This window comes from Pleurodeles waltl, chromosome 1_2 (genome assembly GCF_031143425.1).
Source record: "Pleurodeles waltl isolate 20211129_DDA chromosome 1_2, aPleWal1.hap1.20221129, whole genome shotgun sequence".
Taxonomy (NCBI): Eukaryota; Metazoa; Chordata; class Amphibia; order Caudata; family Salamandridae; genus Pleurodeles; species Pleurodeles waltl.
The window spans coordinates 1,308,903,270-1,308,919,091 of NC_090437.1; the positions used below are offsets into that span (position 1 = coordinate 1,308,903,270).

The window sequence follows — 15,822 nt, forward strand, 5'->3', positions numbered from 1 at the left end:
TATCTCCTGATGCATGCCTAGGACCAGCCTCACCCTGTGTGCTTCGGGGACTTATACAGGCTCATCTTTCTGCACCCTACCACATGGTCCGTGCCTAGGACCATCCTCACCCCGTGTGCTTCAGGGACTGATGCAGTGTCATCCTTCTGCATCCTATCTCATGATGCATGCCTGGGACCATCCTCACCCTGAGTGTTTCAGGGACTCATACAGGCTCATCTTTCTGCACCTAACCTCATGGTGTGCACCTAGGACCATCCTCACCCTGTGTGCTTCAGGGTCTCATACAGGCTCATCTTTCTGCACCCTACCTCATGGTGCGAGCCTAGGACCATCCTCACCCTGTGTGCTTCGGGGACTCATACAAGCTCATCTTTCTGCACTCTACCTCATGGCCTGTGCCTAGGACCATCCTCACCATGTTTGCTTTGGGGACTGATGCAGGGTCATCCTCCTGGATCCTATCTCCTGGTGGATGCCTAAGACCATCCTGGTCCCTGTGTGCTTCGGGGACTGATGTAAGGTCATCCCGCTGCATCCTATCTCCCGGTGCACGTCTAGGACCATGGTGTGGGCCTAGGGCCATCCTCGCCCTGTGTGCTTCGGGTACTGATGCAGAGTCATCCTCCTGCATCCTATCTCATGATGCATGCCTAGGACCATCCTCACCCTGTGAGCTTCAGGAACTGATGCAAAGATCTGATGATTTGTTTACCTTTTGCAGGGAAGATGGCGTGTTCAGTGCCAGAGATGTTGGCTAGGCATATCCCCCATGACCAGGATACAACCATTATTGAATTTGAGGTTTACTACAATTAAAATTTAAGGGGATCACAACTATATTTAAATACTCAAACCGGTCACCAGGCAATGATATGAACAATAAATCATTAGCACACGTTTGTTATTCAGTTTGTCACCATTGCTTCTTTCATTCCAGGAACCACCCCCGATTGCCCTTTCCCCCCGCACCCAATCCCCTTCCCCTATGTACCTAGTTTAAGACGTGTCTGGTGCATTACACTCTCCAAAAATGTATGTCTTTGTTTTTCTTGGAACTTTTTTTTCGAGATTATACATTTCTTGGATGTAGGGAGATGTCCTTATAATGCATCAAAAAAGACACTGACATCCATAGCCAGTCTTTGCCCTTGTGAGAACACACTGCAAGAAAATCCTCTGTGGACCCAAATTGCATTCTAGATCCTGTCAGCTCAACAGTGATTCACTAACCCCACATTTATGAAGTTTCAGCTAGATACCTGACATCCGGAATGGCATGAAGATCTTTTCATCTGTGTCTGGATGCAGGATTGCCTAGAGGAACAAAACAAGCAGTTTTCTGAGCCTATCATCGTCAATAAACAATATTAAATAAACACATGCAGTGCTTTCAATCACAATATCATAGAATTTACACAAAAGAGTGGATGTTAGTTTATCTGGCTATCCAGAGAGCACTTGCCTAGCTGCATATTGCTGCAGTGGGCTGCACACGTAGAATGGCGGGCATACCGTGTAGGGTCGTGTACGGGGTGCCAAGTGTCCGCAGGGAATAGTACCGCAAAAGCACAGCTGGATCAGACTGGGATTGATTGCAAGTCAGCAACCAATCCAAGAGTTGACTTGGAGGAGGGTTGAAATAGGAACTGACCTAAAAGGTTGTCAGTTTCTTATGTTTGGAGGCAAGACAAGGGTCAATCTGAGAACAGATTGCAGCATCCTCTGGAACCCGCCAGCAAGTGATGGATAGTCTTCACAACATCTCTACAGTTCACAAATTGCTAGAGGTTGACTTTGCGTGTGGTGGAGAGCAATGACAAACATATTAGAAATCAACTTAGGATGAGAGATGGCACGACCAAAGTGGAATACAGATGGGTGGAAGGCAGGTGAGATTTGGGTCTTGGTAGGAGTGTTGGTCGTGAAAGCAGTGGGGGGTACAGGAGATGTGGGAGGGTGTCAGTCTAGTTGTGAGTAAAAGAAAAGGACCACCCATAGAAACAAGGCTGCGTGTAGACATTGGGACCTAAGGCAAGTGGAGAGAGGAAGAGAAATTCCTGATCACACAGCAGGGACGGGGAGCGCGGTTTCCATGAAAACACAAGTGCAGCAAGAGAACAACACAAACCTAAAGACAAAAGTCCCTTACAGCTTAAATATTGTCAGATCAAAGCCAATAAAGATAGACAAATTTCATTTAACAGGAACATTCTCGTGCATTCTGATAATTCTCATATCTATTTGAAGAATGAAAGATGGCGAATCGATCGTGCTTCCATCAGAACGGCCCAGTCCTCTGCAAGCTACCCCACGTTCAAAGCTTAGAGATGACCAGACAAGACTCTGAAGCAGGTTTTTGGGTTGTTTCAATCTCATCTTAAGAGAGAGTGTCCCACAAACAGATAAGCCGGGCATACGATGTAAATCAAGGTATAGGCATTGTAATGAATGAGTGAATATTGAATCTTGGTTGAGGTGCTTCAAGGTAAAAGGAGCAATGTTTTATTCATGGAGAACAGAAAAAATAACACATAACTAATTAGCTGAAGCAATGAATCTTTAAAGGAGGAATCACAGAATATAGAATTATCACCCCGCTTACTGAAATGCCAGGATTTTACAATCCTGCTATTCTTTTTTAATATATATTTGAATTTGTTCTGCCATTGTGCCTTTTATGATTTAACAGTTTGCTTAGTAAGTCACACTTTACCTTTTCTTTGAGCCACAGAGATTCACAGATTTAATCCAGCATTGCCTGCTCTTGAAATGTGGTGCTGAGGGACGTATAGATGACATATACTTCAAATTGCATGTTAATAGACCGCTCGGCGAAAACTGCCGTCACAGCTATTATGCAGATACAATTAACACGAAGGTATATACTGATGCCCATGTGCAGTCTGTTTCTGTAACAGAGACAGCCAACCATTGGTTCAGTGAGTTTCTAATCATTCCAGCAGAGAGTCATCCTCAGTGGTTGCTGCCCACTCTCCCTTGTGAAAGTATTTATCTAGTAATGTCCCAGGGAGAGGTAGCCATGCTAGCTCTTCAAAGTTAACATCAGCCTGGGACTACTGAAGGGGGGAGACCTACCAGGAGTCAGCAGTGCAAACTACAGTTTTCACAATTTAGATTTAGAAGCCACTAATTAGGAAGTCAGAATTTATTCAACGTTTGTGGACAAATCCAGAGATATCCCTTTTAGTAATGTTAGTAAGGAGTGACCCTGGGTCCTCTGATACCCAAAGTAAATATCTCTACCCTGCTAAGGGATCACCCAATTTCTTTTCGTTGTTGCTTTGGGTGACCTGCACTAGACCGTGTGATACACACTGCTTTACACAGACCACTGCAAAATACAAATGTCACAATACATAAGTAAGGCAGGCAGGACAGATATGCAGGACAACACTTGCTAAACAGTCATTTGTAAAGCAATTGCAGTCAGGGATTGTATCCTGAAGGCACTGTAAACAAAAGTGCCATTATTGTCAACAGGCTTCATGCAATCATCCATGTCAGCATGAAAGTCCCACTGGATTAAGCCAGAATCGACCACACAACTGGCCGATGCCACTTAACCCTCAGCAGAAGGAGTGCAACAACCCGAGCTAACCCAACTGTTCCAGAAAGGAAGAGTGCCCCAGAGAACTGTGGCTAGACGAAAGGGCCCTTCGCGAAAGAAGCAAGCACTACACAATCCTGAGGACCTCTAGAGTGAAGAAGAATTTATTTCAAGCTCTTCCAGGTGGTCACCGACTGGACATGTTGCTGTGTTGATAAATAAGAAAACACCGGATAACAAAGGTCCTGAATCACTCAACCTTCTGATCTCCTTAGACACCTTGGCCCTCATTACGACCTCAGCGGTCTTTTCGCAAGACCGCCGCGGTACCGCCATGCTAAAGACCGCCAGTGGTGGCGGTCTTCCGCGCCGCATATTATGACCGCTGACAGCCCTCCGTCCTTTTCCGTACGGAAAGCCGCCAGCAGCCATACTGGCGGTCGGCGGGAAAGTGGAGGCTGCTCAACCTCCACCGTCACGTCAACAGAACACCACCCACAGAATCACATCCCATGATTCGGTGTGGCGGTGTTCTGGTGACGGTGTGCTGGTGGCGGAGCTGCCCCCCATGGATCCCGTCCCCTCCCGGAGGGCCAACGGACAAGGTAAGTTGATCGTCCGTTAGGGGAGGGGGGTGGGGGGGTGATGTGTGTTGTGTGCGTGCATGGGTGTATGCGTGAGAGTGTGTAGAGGGGGTATGGGAGTGCGTGTATGCTTGCGGGGGGTGCTGTGTGTATGGGAAATGTGTGCGGGTGGGTCGGTGTGCATGTCTGTTTGTATGTGTGCGGGTATGTGTTGTCGTGATGTATGTGTGCGTGTAGGGGTGCATGTATGTGCATGTTGGGGGTGTGTGCCTGTAGGGGTGTGTATATGTGTAAGTTGGGGTGATGGTGGGGAGGGGGGTTGTGCCACCTTTGGGGGGCAGCAGGGGGGTGGGGGTGTGGGGGGAGGACCCGTGGGGGGTAGCTGGGAGTGGGGGAGACCCCTATCAGTGCCAGGGAAGGAATTCCCTGGCACAGATAGTGCCTACCGCCATGGATCTCATGCCGGTTCCCAAACACCCGAAATCCATGGCGGTATGCAGGGTCCTGATACCGTTGGCGGTCTAGTGACAGCCGCCGGGCTGGAGACCGAAATCTTCAGCCCAGAGGTCATCACCACTATGGCGGTCGGAATGGTGAAGTGGCGGATGACCGCGGAGGTTCATAATTCCATTGTTTTTTCCGCCGGCCTGTTTGCGGTTTACCGCCACTTTACCACCGACCGCCAAGTTCGTAGTGAGGGCCCTAATCTGTTAGACCACGATGGACTCTAGGCACGAGAGGACTAGCTTCAGATACACTCTAGCTGCCTAAACCGTATCCCAAACCAATACTCACTTTTGACCTTGAAATTTGAAAGACCAGTGGGCATTGTATTTATATTTTAGCTTGTACTGCAAGGTACTCATCACAGGGGTGTGGAATAAAAAAAAATATCTACTTGACTCCACTAGACCATTACTCCGGGGATGATACAATGACGTGGTAGTGTGCTTTATACCCCAAGGCATCAAGTACCTTTCACGAGACATGAATCAAACCCCGTTATTGGTTTTTAAAAACTCATTTATTTCATAGCTGGTCGCTGACCTCAAAAATTTCACCTCCGACCAACTAGAAAAATAACGACAACCTCAATTCCATATCTGCAACCTTCTCTCAAAACACTCACTGAACTAATGACGTCCAGTCCTAGTCTGGCCCAAGGTTTGTCAGGAACAGGAACTGCCACTAGAGGACACCTGGGACTTGTCATTGATGGCACTTGCAGCAGACTCCCTCACAAACTGTTCAGCATCTCTGTCCAAACACAACCGCCAGAAATCCTCTCTGATTCCCACAGGTTCATCATGGGCCAAAACCAAAATGTTACTCCGCATGCCAACCAAAACCACTAATAGAACAGCAAGCCTGAGTATCCCACAAAACACTTTCAACTCACTAGCCACATGTCTGTACGAGTTATAAGAATCACCACCACCTTCAGGTTTTTTCGCCATTGGCCATCCTTTGCCAAGAAACTCCATCACTTCCAACAACACCCTGCCCTCCATTATATCTGTTTTCCACTCATTCTCTGAAATTAAATCATCCATGGCTGTAGAAACACACGTAATCATGATAAATTCCTCTTCCTCCTCATCAACAACATATTCTGGGGCTTTCAATGGCACACGTGACAAAAAATCTGAAAAAAATATTCTTCACTCCTGGAATGTACCCCTCATGATAATGAAATTCCACTTGGCTATTCTGAATGTGGCCTTACTTGCCCCCTTTGTGGTTAATAGGTCAACCAGTGGCCTGTGATCCACACACTCCACACCCTACTTATAGCTCATAAAGTCATTCACACCGCACCAACACGCCAATGTCTCATGCTCAATCACTGAGGATGCGACTGCAGCCCCTCTCAAGGTACGAGACACAAAGGCAACATCCTCATCCCTGCCACTGCGGGATTGGAGGAGCACTGAACCCAAACCATACTGGTTGGCAACAGCAACAATTACATTCAGATCACAAGCGACAAATGGCTTTGAAGGGAATGGAATTGGCTACTTCCAGCACCACACAGCTTCAAATATCCTGTCAGCCTCCCAGAACCATATATATTTCTCATTTTCCTTTTAAAGATCGTAAATTGTGAGTTTTCACTGCACATTTGGGAATGCACCTGCCATAAAATTCTAACAATCCCAAAAAGGATCATAACTGGCCCTTGTAGACCGAGATACAAGCTCATCAATAGCTATGATCAACCCTCCCTTCGGTTTTAAGCCCTCAGCAGACAAAGTGTATTCCAAATAATCAACAGTTGCCACAGTAAATTTGCACTTTCAAGGGGATTAGCTTTCAAGGTGATTCCTTTGTCTTTTAAAATGTACTTGGCCAAAAATCTGTCCTGAGATAGTAAATCGTATCCATCCACCAAACTGAAGTCTTGTACACATTTCAGATTGGGAATATCTTTGAATAAAAATGCTACAACATGTTGTAAAAGCAGATGAGACTGAAGCCAACTGAACGGCATTCGTTTAAATCTGTACGCGATTTATGGCATAATAAATTATGTCAAATGCCTTGAGTCATGATGCAAAACAATCTGGTGATAAGAATATGTTATGTCCTGAGTTGTGAATACTTTGTAATCTTTTCGGGTGGAAGCATCTTAGCTATGTTGGGAAGGGGATTTCTGTCCACCTGGATTATTACATTCAAATCCCTCTAAATCAATGCCCATCCTCATTGTACTGTTGGCTTAATAGGCCAAAACCAGTGGTGACAACCACTCTGAACTCTGTATCGGTCCAGTGACACCTTGTTCACACAAACTTAATAGTTTCCTTTTCAATTCCTCCCTTATGGGAATAGGGACATGGTGTACTTTGAGCACTATTTGTTGAACATTACTCTTTAACAAAATTTGATGTGTGAAACCTTTACATTTGCCTGGTTTCTCAGAAAAGACATCTCAAAATGCATTCACCCAACTCTGAACTTCTACAGCCAAAACTCATGCACACTCCCTTCTCAGTAACACTTGTTCTGAACTGTTGGGATTTAATGCTATACCTAGACTCTTCTGTTCATGCCTCCCCAACAAACATCATTGTAAGAAACTGGGTTTTTGTTTAAGTGGGGTGAAACCCTACTCAAGCAACCACCACAATCCTTATTCAGGTGCAATATATTAAGTCACTAGATTATCCTGTGCTTTAACCCTCTGGTAGCACAGCACAAAAGCAGTCAGGCTTAATGTAGTGAAAACACAACACAAGAAAAATCCCACACCAATTTAGAAAAATAGAGTAAATCTAATAAATAAAATGAGACCAAAAAGAGAACTCTTGGTCATCTGGTCATGCTAGTCAAAGGAAAATTCACAAGTTCAGGCCGGCCACAATGGAGCATGGGCTGGATACAAGGACCAGTTTAACCCCACTGAAAAAGTTACTGTCTCAATGTCCAGACAGAAAAGTCCTGTTGGTGGTGAAGGAGGATGAGAGGAACAGGGAGAGTGTTGTGGATAGTCGTTGCTGTTGTGCAAACAGAAGGTCTGGAATCACGGATGATCATTGTTGTAGCGTGAAGATCTATTCGGGCATCGCAATTAGTCGTTGCTAGAGTTTTGCATTGGCCGTCACATCGGGGCTGTCTCTGCTGTAGTGCGAAGTGCAGATCTCGTTTGGCGTTGTCACAGGCGGTCAGGTTCACTAGAGCTTTGCGTTGACAGTTGTCAACGGTGGCAACATCTCAGCGCGAGCCATCGATCGCAAAGAGCCCAAAACATCATGATTTCTCCTTTCATAGGAGTGTACTCTGTTGACAGCCAAGGGTCCGTGGCCTGGGGAGGCACCTCTTGAGGATCAGGGACTCACTCTAGCAGAAGCCAGCAAGGGTCAGGCAGGTACAGTTGCAGAAGGTCAGCTGGGCAGTGGCAGGGAGGTCTCTGCAGCTCGTTGTGTTCCTGTACACTAGAACAGTTCATCCAACTGACCCTCGGAGTCACTCAAGCAGCAGGGCGGTCCTCTGGAGTAAAACACAGTCCATCTGAAATCTTTCAGAGGTCGAGAAGTGTACTTAAGAGGTATGTGAGTCCATTATTTATACCTGGTGCCAACCTCTGAAGTGAGAGAAAGCTCAGGGCTTTTCCCTACATCTGGTTCTGGAAGTTTCATCCCTCCCTCTGCAAAGGCTCCAAAAAGACTGGGGTCACAAAAGTCTGGTGTCAAGTTCTTTGTGAGTGTGCTGGAGGCAGTCCTTTGAAATGAAAGTGGGGCAGGGAACAGCTCCGTCCCATCCATCCTGGCAGGACGTCTCGTCCTGTCAACACCTTGTCCCCCACTTTGCCTCTGTCTGGAAGGAATACACATATGTCAACTTCCACTCTAATCACAGTCATGTGACCCAGGACACAGGCTGCAGGCACCAAATGGTTAGGACAAGACTGCCAATTTTCAAAAAGTGACATTTCCAGAATTGTGACTTAAAATCTCAATTTATCATTAAAGAGGATTTTAAATGACAAATCTTTTGAGACCTGCCCCCAATGAATAGTTAGCACTTATTAAATGTAATACGATAACCCAGTGTTACCATATGGGAGAGGATATCTTTGTGACAATGAAAAACAAATTTAAGATATTTTACGCAAATTCAATGCTACTAGTGGGCCTGTAGCACTTACTGTGCCACCTACGTATGTAGCACTTTAAAACCTGCCACTGCACCCTGAAAAATAAAACAATAGTAAATTATCATTTTTCAGTGGGTGGCTCTGAACCAGCGAGTCAACGCTCCTCCGCTGCATATGCCACTTTGAAAGTCGGTCCTAAACAGCCCACTGGGCAGGGTGCATTAGCAATGGCAGGCCTGTCATCAGCAATGTGTGTGGGTCACCTAGGGTGGCACAAACCAACGTCGAAGCCCTGGAGACCCCTTTACCACCCATGCCTTGGGTACCCTGGGCACCATTTACTAGGGGCTTACGAGGGTGTAATGTCTTGGACAATCAGGGAATTACCAAGTTTACCAAATCAATTTAGGGAGCAAGCCCAGGCACTGGGGCCTGGTTAACAGGCTTCCAGTGCACTACAGAGGGATACACGTCAGCACTGGGGCACAATGTGAGTAGGTGACCATACATAAAGAGGCATGTTCCTACAACTATTTTACAAATAACAAAGATGAGATTCAAAAGCTTTGAACACATTTAAAAGGAAACAACAAGCAAAAACCACTTCTTAAGGGTATATACATGTGGACCATCTCTCTCTGGCGAATTTGGAGCAACTCTTTAAAAAGAAATTGAAAACAGAGCTTTTTACACAGATGTTAAAGCATTACTGGTAGACTAGCACCAGGGGGCTCCCTGGAGCATCTGTTCGCTTTACAAATCCCATTTATCATCATCATCGTATAGTTACTAAAGCAGTAATTAAAATCTGTTAAACAAATAAAACTTCTCATCGCGGTGCAGTCAGAAATGGACACAATAAGAAGAGGCTAGACCTGGCTGGCAAAAAAAGCAAGCATTGGTAAAGCCAATAGGTCTGTGTTTAATGTGCTACTGCATACACATAAAAGTGTGCACAAATACAATTCTCAGGCGATGAATGTAGGATAGCTTTCTGTATGGAAAAGATGTAGAAGGCAAAGGATACTGGACGTGACAAACCCTGTGATAACAAAAAGGTACCTTTGAAATGATGAAATAGTCCCTGATGCGTTGCAATACGAGCACTTCATGGGAGTTGGAATGATACACCAAAGAGCTAATTACATGAGGTGAGAGAGTGATTACTGGCCTGGGCTGAGTCAAAGCCCTCGCGATGTATATTTTAAGGAATTGGTAACATATATGTCTACAGGCAGCTGCAGTGTCAACCCAGATCTGAACAAACAGACTCTGTGTAACCTACATAGGTGCGTTTATGGTGAACATTCATGCGCACTGCTGCGCTTGTTGCCACAGGCCTCACACGAATGTGGGCGCTTCAGCGGGTAGTGCACTAATATTTAAAAAACTGTGCTGGTGCACAAGTTGACTTAGGCTCTTCTGCACTTGACCCCTCTTCACCTGCAAGTTAAGAACTACTGATGTCAGAAGCTGACACACATAAGGGGTGGGGCAACACTGGAAGACACCTCAAGGCCTATCTCTTGTCTTATGTCTGAGAGTCAATGTTGGTCTGCTATCTGAGGCCTTCAGAAGTGAAAAACAAACATTTTCAAGACAGTAGCATTTCAAGCTGACACACCGTGGGTGATTGCTCGGGTGGAAGTGGGTGGTGGCAAACTAATTTTGAAAAATGCCCTCTACGCCTTTGCGGAAGGGCGAGGGTTGGCCCCCACATTGCCATGGTGATCTAAATATCAACTGAGGAGCAGATGCCACACAAACACAGAGAGGCAGAGTAAGCAGGCAAGTTAATGCACATAAATTGTCAAAGCGTATGTTTTTGTTATCCTCAGGCACACACCGCCCTCCTGCTTCCATATGCAGCTTGGCGGGAATAGTTCCCGCATGAATATGCATGGGGTACCTGGAAACGGTGCCCTCTTTCTGCGTGCCCCCTGCCTCGACATCCTGGCACAGTGGGAAGGAGATGAATGAAGCTCTCACAAGTCGAGAAGTGGGGAGTCCTGCATGTATGTATTTATGGTAAATCTACATGTTGTGATGGTAGTGTTCAGCATCCATCCCCCTGCCACCTGATCACCTCCACACAAAACTGCCAACAATGCCCCATGTACAGCAACACTACTGCTTTGTACACCATTCCTTGATAAATAAATGCATTAATTGATTCATAATGAGCTGGAACTGTGGAAGAACAATCAAAATAATGGATCAATGGAAAGAAGCAATGTGGTAATCTACAAAAGAGATGAAAGAAGCAAACAAGGAGAGAAAAAAACTGAGAAAACAGGGCTAAGGTAGGAGGGAAAGCAATGTGAAAGCCTTGAAGGCTGCCAATTAGCCTAAGAAACATTGTCTGAACTGAAAGTGACTGTTGTTATGACACAATTAAAAAACACATGTTTTATTTATATTTGCAGGTGTGAAGAGCACCGGAAGACAGCGCAGAGCCGTGCCCTTGTTATGCTTGATCTGTAAAGACAGGAGTGCAGACCCTGTGGCCACCGACAGGAGGTGCTAGAGTAATGGGTTCCCAGGGATCTGGCTCTCTTTAAGGTGCAGTGCAGAGCAGATATCACACGCCAACACACATCTCAAAGAACTGCAGCCAAAGCCGGTGCTGATTAGGATGCACGTGAATGGATGAAGTGGCAGGCATTTCCAATTAGGACAACTGGATGCTTCCTAGTTCATATATAATATTTGTTCACTGAAAAAACAAAGGCTTTTTTGTAATGTTATAGTAAGGTGAATTTGTCAATAACAACATTAAAGTTTTGAACCAGAAAAATAAATTCATGTCATAGTTAGCAGAGCTAATTATAACTTGCACCCCCGCCACGCACTGCTTATGATCTCATATATTGCATCACTCATGACATGGTCTATGACAATATTTACGACATCAGTGATGACATCTCAGATTACATCACTGATGATATCGCCCAATGAGTGTGTTAGTTTGTTTTCCAGTTTACATAGTGGCGGGTAACTACCATACTAGTTTTCTACCTAATTTTGTACAGCCTGTGTCCAGCTAATCAGTGTACGTTTTTACAAAACACGTGTGCTCCTAATGCATCACAGGTTTGTTGCGGTATTAAACATGCTATAAATGTTTACACGGAAGAGTAACTCTGTGGGCAGGTATCAGTTGACAACAGGTGTCCAGCATGTTCCACAAAACATTTTTAGGTTCTGCAGAAAGGGTTTACAGCAGGGCAAAATCTATATACAACATACTAAGTTTTGGAAGCAGCACTGAGTCATTATTAGACAGGATCGTCTCAGCATGACAATTTCCACATAACATTGCAGGCCGTGTGTGACAGGTATTAAGCTATGTGTGTGTGCTTGTTTTGCTTCAGGAGATGTGCTATCCGTAAAGTTTTCAACATTATATCAAGGATGAAAGTCATATGATCTTTAGCACCTCCAGCCGTTGCTTATTTTAAGCGAATAGTGTCTTTTTTTGCCAAGTTCTGCATATAGTGTACACTGCTCTCAGTAAATACTTTTGACTACTCTGCAGTGTATTTCTTGTGAGAGCTTCACTGTCTGCAAACAGTGTGGTGTAGAGTAAACTCCCTCCATACAGTGAATATTGTTTACAGTACCCACTTCTATACTCATATCACTTTGATTTCTTAATGCAGTTGGATGACTGCCAGGGGATTGATGCAGATAAAAGCTGTCCGTGTTACCTGAACAGGTGCGCACAGATTGAACACCGTGTGCAAGGAGGGTTTCCCACAGGTCTGTTAATGTGAACTAGGCTACCCGTGAGGTGCGTGGTATGGGTTCAATGTCAGTGCTTAATTTGTAAATAAAAAGGTGCCGGTGCTCAAAGCCCTCCACTGAAACACGTGGCTGCTGCAATTAAATGTGCGAACACGGAGTATTGAGGCGGCGTAATCCTGAAGCCATCTATGGCCTCTTTTATCCATTTAAAGCCTCTACCTGCCCCTTCAGCTCACTCTTGCAGCTTTCTAATTTCTCCCTTTGTGACTCTTTTTCGTTTTTCTCTTCCTCCGTCTTTCCCATATGTGTCTTTTGGTCGCAGCAAATGCTTGAGGCAGAAGAATAAGCCCCAGCCCTCAAAAATAAGTGCCAGTGCTCAGCACCGGAAACAACAAACACAAATTAAGCACTGGTTAATGTGGCACATGCTTTCTATACCGAAGGGAGATGTTTCTGTGATGGCATGAATGGTGCCTCATAGTCTTCTGAGCTATTTTGTAATTACTTTCAGAGCTCTAATGCTGTACCCGTTTATGGAGTAATGTGTACACAAGAAGCTTGGATGGTCATCACTGATGTCATCTGATATGTCATAAATGGTGACATAAATGTCACAGAACAGCTCATGAATGATGTAATATGTGAGGTCATAAGAAGTGCATGGTACAAGTTATACTTAGCTCTTCTAACTATAACTGGTGAATTTTTGTGTTTTTTAGATCAAAACGTTAATGTTGTCACTGGCAAATTCACCTTTCTATAACATTACTTTAACCTTTGATTCTTCAGTGTCATCCCAAGATTTTGTTTTCTTTTTTATTAAACAAAAAGAGATCTTTTTATCACACCTAACTATAACACTACTTTAACCTTTGTTTTTCGCAGTGAATTTCTAGTTTTTTTTTTCAACATAAAGCAATATTTTATTACCATATGTAAAGCCAACGTCCCAAACATGCACGGCCTTTGGTGGTGCACAGAAGGGGGTTAGTCACAGGATCTTATGCTTTTTAAAGGAGAAGGGGGGTCAACCCCATCCCTAGCCTAATTAATCCCACTAGGCCCTGGGTAACCCCAGGGCCTTATAATTATTTAAAAGGGAGGGGGCCAAGTGTCCCCTCCCCACCCCTCGAGCATTATTAGGCCCTGGGAACTCCCCATCCCCCAAAGACCTTTATTTTTTTTTTTAAATATGGCAGGTGGGCCACCTGCCCCCCCTCCCCGAGCCTTGTTAGGCCTTGGGGACTCCATCCCCCAGGGTTGTTTAATTTAATGAAAGCGGACGGGGTCACGTGGCCTCCCATCCCCGAGCCTTGTTAAGCCCTATGGTCCCCCAGAGGAGTTTATTTTAATTAAAGGGGAGGGTGGCCGTTTAGCCCCCCATCCCCGAGCCTTCTTAGGCCCTGGGGACCCCATGTTCCAGGTCTGCTTTTTAATGAAAGTGGAGGGGGGCCTCCTACCCTATTTTTTTTTATTTATTAAAGGGGGGGCACATGGCCCCCGGGCCTTGTTAGGCCACGGGGACCCCCATCTCCCAGTGTCCTTTTCTTAAAAATAATGAAGAGGGCAGTGTAGCCCCATCTTCAAGCCTTTTCAGACCCTGGGGACCCCATCCCTCATGGCCACTCATTAAAATAAAGGGGAGGGGGCTACGCAGCCGCTTCCCCGAGCTGTTATTGGCCCCAGGGAGCCCATTCCAACGGGCCCACATTTCTATATGGTGGGTGCCCTGGTTCTCACTCAGTGCATCCACCACACACTCGTTGGAACCAGGGGGGAGCACCAAGGTCCCTGCGGCCCTTCCCAGTTCCCCACATGCAGCGGAAGCTGGTATTGCTACCGCCTGGAGGGAGCAGCTACTAATGCTGCTCCCCCCGGATGGGAGCAACATTTTGCTCTGTTTTCCTGCCCGCATCAGTACGGGCCGGGAAACGGATCAAGAGTCTAATCCCAGCTTGCGGGAGCATTTTCACAGCTCCCGCCTGCTGGGAGCAGACTTGTTGTTTGCTCCTTCTTAGCGGGAGTTTTGATAATACTCCCACCAAGTGAGAGCAAACAAATCTATGTCCCAGGGTTGGCTCCCCGGGACATAACATGTGAGCTGGCCCTGTGGCCATTTATGGCTCAGGATGGGGGTCGCATGGCCCCCTCATAATTGGCAGGAATTTCGGCCCAGGGGTGGGCTCCCTGAGGCCTTTAGAGGCTCAGGAGGGGGCCTTGCAGCCCACCTCGCCATTTTCAATCATTTCAGACCAGGGGATGGGTTCACCAGGGCTTTCAGAGAATTGGGAAGTGGGGATCCCCTCCCCATTTTGCAAAATTTCATCCCTGGGAGAGGGCTCCCCAGAGCATGTCATGGCTCGGGGGCTGCGTGGTCCCCTCCCCTTAGTTAATGATTCTGGCCCCAGGCGGGCTCTCTGAGGCCTCTGATTGCTCAGGGAGAGGGGCCGCACTCCCCTCCTCCCCCATGCAAAATATTTTCGGCCCCGTGGGTAGGGTCCCCAGGGCTTCAGATTGCTCGGGAGGGGGGGGTGCAGCCCCCTTCCCATATATATTAATTTCAGCCCCGGGGTGGCCTCCCTAAGGCCCTGTAAAACGCCTCAAAATGATATTTCCCTACACAAATGCCATGGGGATTTTTGAACAGCGATCCAGAGAAAACGGCTAATCAGAATTACATGAAATTTGTCAAAAGCTAGATTTTTACTCAGAAAGCTGCTATTTGTGATTTGATTTACATCTGTTGAGTAGGTTTTGATAAATGAAGGTTAAAAAACAGAGGTATTTGGGTGGAACTTGCCCTGTTATGATCTGATTGGCTACTTTGAAGAGGGCTAGTCAATCATGATTGGTTTGTCACAGCCTGATTAATATGTTGTTGCAGTCATTACAGGTCTCAGAGACATGGTCCCTGTGTCCTGAAAATGAATTTAAAAAATATAACGGGCATGGTGAGTGTAGGAGGCTGGACTGGCTTGTAGTGAGTACCAAGGGGTACTTGCACCTTGCACCAGGCCCAGTTATCCCTTATTAGTGTATAGGGTGTCTAGCAGCATAGGCTGATAGATAATGGTAGCTTAGCAGAGCAGCTTAGGCTGAACTAGGAGACAAGTGAAGCTCCTGCAGTACCACTTAGTGTCATATGCACAATATCATAAGAAAACACAATACACAGTTATACTAAAAATAAAGGTACTTTATTTTTATGACAATATGCCAAAGTATCTCAGAGTGTACCCTCAGTGAGAGGATAGGAAATATACACAAGATATATATACACAATACCAAAATATGCAGTAATAGTATTAGAAAACAGTGCAAAC

General features: G+C 45.7%; 1 protein-coding gene across 1 annotated transcript in view; it reads right to left on the reverse strand.

Annotated features, from left to right (window-relative positions):
• Positions 1-15,822, reverse strand: part of SFXN5 (sideroflexin 5) — an 809,240-nt gene that overhangs the window by 510,605 nt on the left and 282,813 nt on the right. The window contains exon 5 of the mRNA XM_069205595.1: positions 1,263-1,317. Coding sequence (XP_069061696.1) covers positions 1,263-1,317 — 55 coding nt within the window. The remainder of the gene's footprint in view (positions 1-1,262; positions 1,318-15,822) is intronic.